Here is a 10,628-nt window from a genome sequence, read left to right on the forward strand (position 1 = left end):
CATTGCTAACTCCTGTATAAACTACACACCAGCTAGAACACTGCGATCATCAAATGCAGGCCTATTAAAGGTCACCAGAAGCAGTCATAAGAAGATTGGTGAAGCAAACACTCTAGACATTTTTAAAAGACAGCTTAAAACCTACCTTTTTACCAAAGCATTTAAGTAATTTTATCTCAAAAGGGTTTTCCTACTTGTATTAGTTATATTATTGTAGAATCTTGGTTTAGTAAATTTGGGTCATTATTTGACTTGCTATTTTTACTTTGTCTAGGTCAGAGTTGGCGAACTCTGATAGCATACAAGAACTCTGGTCGCGTGAAGTATTTAAACAAATATGTAAAACAATCTGTATTCTTGATCTGAGGCAAAGGATCCGTTAAGAGAGAATACGGCCCATACTCTTGACCTGGGGAAAGGATCTGTTAACAGAGTGTATGGTTTTATATATAGGCCTACAGACCAGGGGTGAACCAAATGTATGTGTGTTACTTGTAATCCTACTTGTATTAGTTATTTTATTGTAGAATCTTGGTTTAGTAAATTTGGGTCATTATTTGACTTGCTAATTTTACTTTGTCTAGGTCAGAGTCGGCGAACTCTGATAGCGTACAAGAACTCTGGTCGCGTGAAGTATTTAAACAAATATGTAAAACAATCTGTATTCTTGATCTGAGGCAAAGGATCTGTTAAGAGAATACGGACCATACTCTTGACCTGGGGAAAGGATCTGTTAACAGAGTGTATGGTTTTATATATACAGACCAGGGGTGAACCAAATGTATATGTTACTTTTAAGATGCATGTTTAAAGTTGTTTTCTCTCTTGAACAGAGATCTTATTGGGATTTTTATTTTTGTTTGAATTGTTTATCACTTGTATTATTGTTTTTATTGATTTTATGTAAAGCACCTTGAGCTACAATTCTTGTATGAAATGTGCTATATAAATAAAGTCTTACTTACTTACTTACCCCATATTGTCTATTGCATTAACATTTACTTGTCACCTCGCTCTATTTGGTGCAGAATTCAAATGGATAAGCAATCTGTCGGTGACTTGTCAAGGCGTGTAGTTATGTGGGGGAAAAAACAAGACTTAACAATGTAAAAATACATTGAAATGTACTAGTAGCCTACCCCGACACGACGCACGTCGTTACGGGAAATTCGACTTCGACCACAAAAATTCCGAAGATGGAAACAATTGTACTTTCTTTCTTATTCTTATTTGCTTCTTTATAATAATAGTGTGGGGGCCGATGCCTGTAAAACAACATATGAAAGCATGATAAATGACGGACTGTCTCTATGTCTGAGCAGAATGTTAAAATGGCCGTGAGGTCAGTGATCACCTCCCTTCTCTTGGGAGCCAAACAGACTGCTGAGCATGCGCATTGCGGGAGTTTTGATTCCTTTCGGCAGCTCAAATCTTATTATTTCGTCCACCAAAAAGATTTGTTCACTGATTCATTTGCTGATTCGCGAACTATTTCCGGTGTTTCACTTATTTGCGGACAAATTGGTGAACTGAACAAACCTCAAGAACTGGCGGAAACAGTTCAGAACTGCTTCCTTATTTCTTGTATAGTTCATTCAATTCTCCTAAAGCAGAAGCTTAGGCAGAGACTAAAACGAACGAATCTTTTGGGGGGGGGAGATTCAGTTCATTTCGTTCACTTTAAAGATTCGTTCAAAAATAACGAATCGTTCGGGAATAACGCATCACTACCACCTTCTTCAGCGGCGAGACAGCCCGGAGCCACCCGCCTACAAGCCCGGAGTTACCGTCAACTGTAGTTACATTACTGTTACTGGTTAGATTTACCATGGCCAGGTATCTGAGGCCTCCAAACACCTCTCTCTTCATTAGAAACATCTCGGACGAATCCAGGTAGCTATAATCTTTGGCCTCTAACGTTATGCGGCTAGGCAAACTAGCTCGTATAGCTAGCTATAGCTAGCTAGCGAATGGCTACACAGTGCTAGTCGCTAGCTAGCTAAGATGATTGCTGGGTAATAGCGGTTATAAACTGTTTGAAGTTAGCGCTAGCTGGCTAGCCTTAGCAGGCTTCTAGAATCACGAGCATAAAGGAGTAAACGGTAGGCTAGCTGTCTTTTTATAAATATGCTATATGTAGTTAGCTACCTAGGAATTGTAGTGCTACAGTAGGCAGCTACAATCAAATGTAGCTAGTCTAGCTAGGTATGATCTGAAATTGAAAGTTTTCAATCCAAAAACGACGATGCCTTGATACCAGCAATAAAGCTAGCCCAGTTAGCCTACTTCTGATAATGGGAGCTCATGTTATTTGAAACGCTGTTTGTGTTGCGGGTCAATTATGCTGCTACGCTTACACTTAAATATGTAAAAGCCCATGTCTTCGTACACGTATTGAATGCACGGTTAGTTACAGCTGGTTACACGGCATCCCAAAGTAACTTGGGCCGGTGTGTTACGTCAACACGCGGCTTTGCTGTGCAGAGATGCATCACCAGGAATGGTCCACACGGGCCACTGTAGGGATATCATGGATCCATCCAGATAGGTCTAAATGTCCTTATTTCACGACACTTCAGGCCAGAGGATTTACGTCGTGAGTTTGGTCGTTACGGGCCTATTGTAGATGTCTACATTCCGCTTGACTTCTATACTCGACGACCAAGAGGATTTGCTTACATTCAATATCCTTTATTCGCTGTGTGTCTGATGATTGCCACGTTCCACTGTTTTAGCTCAATGTTTTGTGTTTGTGTGCCGTAGCCAACATGTATTTGGGAATGCATAGGAAAAAGTTGAATGTCTGTTTAGCGTAATGCATACGGATGGGGAACTAAATGTAATTTACTTTAGTCACAACAGAATGTATCAAGGAGTGGTTTGATATCGCCTAACCAACGTTTCTTCTGTTGCCTTAGACATTGTAAAGACATACAGACCTGGAGTCGCCCACAGCAAAGAAAGTTGAAAGGCGGGTGTAGGGTAGAGGCAAGACAAAGGATTTCAGGAGACATGAAAATAGATGGAATTTGGAAAATAAAGAGAAATTTAAAGCATGAAGATACAAAGAGGAGAAAAGAGGCACCAGAGTGGGTGTCCCGCCTCCCGTTTGTCTACCAGAGAGAGGAAAAGAGTTTATTGGGCAAAGACAAGTCTCAAGTTCTTCTGACAAGCCGTTAAAGAGCATAAAGGCCAAGCTGAAGGTCAAAGGCCAAGCGTTTTAAAGGTAAAAAGCAAAATATTTGTATCCTATCAAATCCAGATCATCACCTCTGTGTTTGCATTCTCTCCAACCAAAAGGAAAAGTATCCGCATCCGATGTATTAAAGTGTTCGACTTTGTGATTGTACACTAAATCAAGACAAGACACTGATGTGATTTATTTGACTTTAACATGATCATCTTAGCTGTTTCAAATGTTCCCCCGTCAGTACTTCTGGCGCTAGTTGTGTCCTTGGTCTGGCCGAGTGTTCAGGGTGTTTAGAAGCAGTGTTTAGGTTAGTTGTGTCCACACTCCGACCCTGCGTGGAATGCCTTAACTGTCGCCACGTTCGAAGACGTCCGCGATGCTGAGGACGCCTTGCACAACCTGGACAGGAAGTGGGTGTGTGGACGGCAGATCGAGATCCAGTTTGCGCAGGGCGATCGTAAAAGTAAGACGTCATAATGTTTATTCTGTCAAATTGATTTTTATCTTATTAATATCTTGGCTGTAGCTGTGTGAGTAAACAGTTTACGATGAGACAACAGAAATGCATCTCAACTTGTTTTCAGACCCTAAATGTATAAATGTAACGTATAGATGCATTTTTTATATTTAAGGATGGCGCACACAAAGTTTTTTTGTTTACTGTATGCACCTGTCTGCCATAGTAATTTCTTTGGTTGTGTAAACTTACTTGGCCGTTAAACTTATATTTTAATAACGCTCTTATGAAGTATTAAATGTATAAATATGAAACATATAGATATTGTGAGCTGCTGTGAAGTATTCCAGGTGTAGATGTGAGTGCAGCATGAGTATTCCAGGTGTAGATGTTGTATGATCAGTAGTAGCCTGTGTTTCAGGTGTAGATGTTGTATGAGCAGCAGCAGCCTGTGTTCCAGGTGTAGATGTTGCAGCAGCAGCCTGTGTTCCAGGTGTAGATGTTGTATGAGCAGCAGCAGCCTGTGTTCCAGGTGTAGATGTTGTATGAGCAGCAGTAGCCTGTGTTCCAGGTGTAGATGTTGCAGCAGCAGCCTGTGTTCCAGGTGTAGATGTTGCAGCAGCAGCCTGTGTTCCAGGTGTAGATGTTGCAGCAGCAGCCTGTGTTCCAGGTGTAGATGTTGCAGTAGTAGCCTGTGTTCCAGGTGTAGATGTTGTAGTAGTAGCCTGTGTTCCAGGTGTAGATGTTGCAGCAGCAGCCTGTGTTCCAGGTGTAGATGTTGTATGGTCAGCAGTAGCCTGTGTTCCAGGTGTAGATGTTGCAGTAGTAGCCTGTGTTCCAGGTGTAGATGTTGCAGTAGTAGCCTGTGTTTCAGGTGTAGATGTTGCAGCAGCAGCCTGTGTTCCAGGTGTAGATGTTGCAGCAGCAGCCTGTGTTCCAGGTGTAGATGTTGCAGTAGTAGCCTGTGTTCCAGGTGTAGATGTTGCAGCAGCAGCCTGTGTTCCAGGTGTAGATGTTGTATGATCAGCAGTAGCCTGTGTTCCAGGTGTAGATGTTGTATGATCAGCAGTAGCCTGTGTTCCAGGTGTAGATGTTGCAGTAGTAGCCTGTGTTCCAGGTGTAGATGTTGCAGTAGTAGCCTGTGTTCCAGGTGTAGATGTTGCAGTAGTAGCCTGTGTTCCAGGTGTAGATGTTGCAGCAGCAGCCTGTGTTCCAGGTGTAGATGTTGCAGCAGCAGCCTGTGTTCCAGGTGTAGATGTTGCAGTAGTAGCCTGTGTTCCAGGTGTAGATGTTGCAGCAGCAGCCTGTGTTCCAGGTGTAGATGTTGTATGAGCAGCAGCAGCCTGTGTTCCAGGTGTAGATGTTGTATGAGCAGCAGCAGCCTGTGTTCCAGGTGTAGATGTTGTATGAGCAGCAGCAGCCTGTGTTCCAGGTGTAGATGTTGTATGATCAGCAGTAGCCTGTGTTCCAGGTGTAGATGTTGCAGCAGTAGCCTGTGTTCCAGGTGTAGATGTTGCAGCAGTAGCCAGTGTTCCAGGTGTAGATGTTGCAGTAGTAGCCTGTGTTCCAGGTGTAGATGTTGCAGTAGTAGCCTGTGTTCCAGGTGTAGATGTTGCAGCAGTAGCCAGTGTTCCAGGTGTAGATGTTGCAGCAGCAGCCAGTGTTCCAGGTGTAGATGTTGCAGCAGCAGCCTGTGTTCCAGGTGTAGATGTTGCAGCAGTAGCCAGTGTTCCAGGTGTAGATGTTGCAGCAGTAGCCTGTGTTCCAGGTGTAGATGTTGTATGAGCAGCAGCAGCCTGTGTTCCAGGTGTAGATGTTGTATGAGCAGCAGCAACCTGTGTTCCAGGTGTAGATGTTGTATGATCAGCAGTAGCCTGTGTTCCAGGTGTAGATGTTGCAGCAGTAGCCAGTGTTCCAGGTGTAGATGTTGCAGCAGTAGCCTGTGTTCCAGGTGTAGATGTTGCAGCAGTAGCCTGTGTTCCAGGTGTAGATGTTGCAGCAGTAGCCTGTGTTCCAGGTGTAGATGTTGCAGCAGTAGCCTGTGTTCCAGGTGTAGATGTTGCAGTAGTGTTGAGCCTCTCGTCTCTCCGCAGCGCCCGGCCAGATGAAGACCAAGGAGAGCTCCCCGCGCAGCTTCTCTCGCCATGACGACTACGAGCGTGAGGGTCGGCGCCGCAGATCCCGTAGCCGCAGCTACGACCGGCGGCGCTCGCGGAGCCCATCCTATGACCGGCGGCCCCGCCGCTCCCCCAGCCCCAGGGAGTGAGTCTGCTTCGCACGCCACTTCTGCCGCCATTTAGCTTGCATTCAGCTTGTATTAAGCAGTTAGCTTGCATTAAGCATTTAGCTTGTATTTAGCATTTAGCTTGTGTTAAGCATTTAGCTTGTATTTAGCATTTTTATTTGGCATTAAACCTTCAGAGGGGGGATATGGGGACAGGTGTAGCTCAGTGGTTAGAGTATCGGACAGCAGATCAAGAGGTTGCAGGTTTCAATTCCCTTCCTGTACACGCTAAAATGGGGTTACCAGCTAGCAGCTAAATTAATTTATTATTAGTAGGTCATGTGATCTGCAGTCACACCCAGCCCTGCAGCCCCTCAAAGCCAGACAGATGTTCCTCCTAGCTGCTGAGTTAGCTTTCTGCTGTGTGAGGGCTTCACCTCCACCCCTGCTGTCTGGGCTGTGACTGATAAACAGGTGTGGTGTGTTTCTCAGGTCCAGGTCGTACGGCCGACATAGACGCAGCAGAAGCCATGAAAACGAGCGGTAGGTGGACCTCCAGCTGGACTGATGTTCATGGTGTCTAAGAATATTCCTGCTCTCCTGTTTGTGTCAGTCTCTAGTTACTGCTGCCATCGCTGTGTTACTCTATCATTCTCTTGTTCTCTCTCTCCTGCTTGTCTGTAGTCTCTCTCTCCTGCTTGTCTGTAGTCTCTCTCTCCTGCTTGTCTGTAGTCTCTCTCTCCTGCTTGTCTGTAGTCTCTCTCTTCGCTTGTCTGTAGTCTCTCTCCTGCTTGTCTGTAGTCTCTCTCTCCTGCTTGTCTGTAGTCTCTCTCTCTCCTGCTTGTCTGTAGTCTCTCTCTTCGCTTGTCTGTAGTCTCTCTCTCCTGCTTGTCTGTAGTCTCTCTCTCTCCTGCTTGTCTGTAGTCTCTCTCTCTCCTGCTTGTCTGTAGTCTCTCTCTCCTGCTTGTCTGTAGTCTCTCTCTCTCCTGCTTGTCTGTAGTCTCTCTCTCTCCTGCTTGTCTGTAGTCTCTCTCTCTCCTGCTTGTCTGTAGTCTCTCTCTCCCGCTTGTCTGTAGTCTCTCTCTCCTGCTTGTCTGTAGTCTCTCTCCTGCTTGTCTGTAGTCTCTCTCTCTCCTGCTTGTCTGTAGTCTCTCTCTCTCCTGCTTGTCTGTAGTCTCTCTGTCTCTTTCTCGTCTGGTCCTGTGTGCATCAGGGCTGGTTCAGGAGCTGCAGCACAGGGCCTTAAGGAACAGTACTAGATGCTGCACCATGCTGTGGATGTTTGTTAATGAAGGGGCTGTGGATGTCTGTTAATGAAGGGGCTGTGGATGTCTGTTAATGAAGGGGCTGTGGATGTCTGTTAATGAAGGGGCTGTGGATGTCTGTTAATGATGGGGCTGTGGATGTCTGTTAATGAAGGGGCTGTGGATGTCTGTTAATGAAGGGGCTGTGGATGTCTGTTAATGATGGGGCTGTGGATGTCTGTTAATGATGGGGCTGTTGTGTCCTGCCAGGTACCGAGGCCCCCCCCGAGACCAACGTATGCACCACGCCCCGCCCCTGCGCTCCCGTTCAGCTTCCCGCTCCGCCTCACCCCCCAGGGCGCGGCCCAAAGCCCGGAAGTCTCCCTCCAAGTCCCCCGGCCCCGTGGATGACTTCCACCCCTCCGCCTCCCAGAGGCAGGCCCCCGGACGCTCACCCTCGCGCTCCTTCTCCCGCTCCCTCTCCCGCTCGCGCTCTCGCTCCCGGTCCTGGGCCGGACGCAAGTCTGGGGGCCACTGAGCTCTCCCCTCCCTCCCTCCCCCTTCCTGTCTCCTGAAGGCGTTGGTGTTCACTATGTTGAGTACGGTAGGTAGCGAGTGCTGACTTCTGCGTCTGTCTCTCTGGTTCTACCTCAGTTGTCACGGTAGCGGTGGGATGTGTGGCCAGTTTGGGAGGGAGACGGGGTAGCTTCAGATTTAGGTTTACATGTTAACCCCGCCCCCCGCCGAAGATATGAAGTCAAGTGTTCTAAAGTGGTTCATTGGTCCCATGCAGAGATGGGGGGGAGGGGGGGGAGATGAGGAGATGAGATGACAGTGGTTGGCTCCAGAGTAGCCTGTTTGGGTTAGCTCCTGTTAACTCTTTTTGTACTTCCATGTAACGGTGGGTGAAACATCCTGTATCAGTGGAAATATTTTTGTTAAAGATCAAGTGGCAGCAACGTTTTTATCAATGTCATTTGGATTATTTTTATGGTAGTTTTCAGATCTGTTGACAGTAGGTCTTTGTTAATTAGTGTTTAAGCAAATTCGACTTCCTTTCAGACCAATTCTGTAACCATCCTGTATTCCTCTTGGGTCTGTTTGTAGCCCGTGCTATGTGTGTTTAGCAGCGCAGATTGTGTGACTGTTTGGCTACATGTTTATAAAGAACAGTTCTGTAATTGCACCCTAATGCAAGATGTCTGTTTTCTGGAGTTCATGTGACTCAATTGTTTTATTTTGTTTATCTGCACGTGAAGATCAAGATCCAAATCCATATATATTTTTTGAAGTGCCCATAGTTATTATTTTAATGCCGTTTTATTACACATGCTTTTTGCTCATGTCAATAAACCATTCTATTTCAGTTTGCCTTTGGAAACTTTCTTTGGAGTACTTGATTGGATATATTTCATTAGATGTATTTGTGCATGTATAGGTATATAAATGGTAGGAAAAGGAAGATCAAAACATTTACTGTAATTAATCTGAATGAAAGAAAAAAAAGTTAGATGCTGTGCACGTGTGGTGCTGTTTAGAAAGACACTCAGCAAGCTTGATGGTTATCTACTGCTGAAATATATGGAAGCAAATCAGTGACTTTTTGAATATGAAAGGCATTTAATACGTAATACAGAAATTTAAACACCTCCGAATTTGGTGGTTTTGAATTCACCGCTTTTAAATTTCAATGAGAAAAAAAAATGTTACAAAAATTCCGAAATTCAATTTGCTCAAATTAAATAAAATCTTCAAGCTTTGGAAATTCAAATGGAACAAAATTCAGGCTGCTCAAATTTGAATGGTGAAATTCAGATCCAAAAAATTCAGATTGCAACATCCGGAATACCAAGGATGGGTAAGGCAATCGAGCCGTCTCACTTACCCGCACCAACAAGCTATAACACGCCTGTTATATGAGTGAATTGATAGACAATAGAAATGGACATCCGAAAGTTGTCCAGACTCAATTATTCCCATCTCTAGAATATATTCCTTTAATACTGGCATTGGCTATAAATTAAATATCAAGATGGCTACACTTTTCTGAAGTATATGTAGGTCTGCTCTTATTTCGACTCATATATGCTTTGTAAATGCGTGCCCCCCCCCCCCCTTGTGAAAAAAAAATTGCCCACCCATTTAATTAGTTCTGGAGCCGAGTCTGCTTCTCTGAGAAGGGTCCAACTGCAGTCCTCTCCTCCAGAAGGGTCCCACTGCAGACCTCTCCTCCAGAAGGGTCCCACTGCAGACCTCTCTCCTCCAGAAGGGTCCCACTGCAGACCTCTCCTCCAGAAGGGTCCCACTGCAGACCTCTCCTCCAGAAGGGTCCCACTGCAGACCTCTCCTCCAGAAGGGTCCCACTGCAGACCTCTCTCCTCCAGAAGGGTCCCACTGCAGACCTCTCTCCTCCAGAAGGGTCCCACTGCAGACCTCTCTTCCAGAAGGGTCCCACTGCAGACCTCTCTCCTCCAGAAGGGTCCCACTGCAGACCTCTCTCCTCCAGAAGGGTCCCACTGCAGACCTCTCTCCTCCAGAAGGGTCCCACTGCAGACCTCTCCTCCAGAAGGGTCCCACTGCAGACCTCTCCTCCAGAAGGGTCCCACTGCAGACCTCTCCTCCAGAAGGGTCCCACTGCAGACCTCTCTCCTCCAGAAGGGTCCCACTGCAGACCTCTCTCCTCCAGAAGGGTCCCACTGCAGACCTCTCCTCCAGAAGGGTCCCACTGCAGACCTCTCCTCCAGAAGGGTCCCACTGCAGACCTCTCTCCTCCAGAAGGGTCCCACTGCAGACCTCTCTCCTCCAGAAGGGTCCCACTGCAGACCTCTCTCCTCCAGAAGGGTCCCACTGCAGACCTCTCCTCCAGAAGGGTCCCACTGCAGTCCTCTCCTCCAGAAGGGTCCCACTGCAGACCTCTCTCCTCCAGAAGGGTCCCACTGCAGACCTCTCTCCTCCAGAAGGGTCCCACTGCAGACCTCTCTCCTCCAGAAGGGTCCCACTGCAGTCCTCTCTTCCAGAAGGGTCCCACTGCAGACCTCTCCTCCAGAAGGGTCCCACTGCAGACCTCTCTCCTCCAGAAGGGTCCCACTGCAGACCTCTCTCCTCCAGAAGGGTCCCACTGCAGACCTCTCTCCTCCAGAAGGGTCCCACTGCAGTCCTCTCCTCCAGAAGGGTCCCACTGCAGTCCTCTCTCCTCCAGAAGGGTCCCACTGCAGACCTCTCCTCCAGAAGGGTCCCACTGCAGTCCTCTCCTCCAGAAGGGTCCCACTGCAGTCCTCTCCTCCAGAAGGGTCCCACTGCAGTCCTCTCTCCTCCAGAAGGGTCCCACTGCAGACCTCTCCTCCAGAAGGGTCCCACTGCAGACCTCTCTCCTCCAGAAGGGTCCCACTGCAGACCTCTCTCCTCCAGAAGGGTCCCACTGCAGTCCTCTCCTCCAGAAGGGTCCCACTGCAGACCTCTCTCCTCCAGAAGGGTCCCACTGCAGACCTCTCCTCCAGAAGGGTCCCAGTGCAG

General features: G+C 46.9%; 1 protein-coding gene across 1 annotated transcript; it reads left to right on the forward strand.

Annotated features, from left to right (window-relative positions):
• The first annotated feature begins 1,746 nt into the window (after positions 1–1,746).
• On the forward strand, positions 1,747–8,475 carry srsf10a (serine and arginine rich splicing factor 10a). The gene is made up of 6 exons (XM_067237893.1): positions 1,747–1,893; positions 2,580–2,684; positions 3,550–3,653; positions 5,741–5,909; positions 6,364–6,414; positions 7,386–8,475. Exons 1-6 carry the CDS (start codon positions 1,829–1,831, stop codon positions 7,651–7,653), a joined length of 762 nt encoding a protein of 253 aa, XP_067093994.1. The 5' UTR covers positions 1,747–1,828; the 3' UTR covers positions 7,654–8,475.
• The last annotated feature ends 2,153 nt before the right edge of the window (positions 8,476–10,628 follow it).

Source organism: Osmerus mordax, chromosome 6 (genome assembly GCF_038355195.1).
Source record: "Osmerus mordax isolate fOsmMor3 chromosome 6, fOsmMor3.pri, whole genome shotgun sequence".
Classification (NCBI taxonomy): Eukaryota; Metazoa; Chordata; class Actinopteri; order Osmeriformes; family Osmeridae; genus Osmerus; species Osmerus mordax.

Coding starts and splice junctions, on each gene's coding strand:
- srsf10a (XM_067237893.1), top strand. CDS start 1,829: ATGGCCAGGTATCTGAGGCCTCCAAACACCTCTCTCTTCATTAGAAAC. Junction 1,894..2,579: donor AACATCTCGGACGAATCCAG/GTAGCTATAATC, acceptor ACGACACTTCAG/GCCAGAGGATTTACGTCGTG. Junction 5,910..6,363: donor CGCTCCCCCAGCCCCAGGGA/GTGAGTCTGCTT, acceptor TGTGTTTCTCAG/GTCCAGGTCGTACGGCCGAC.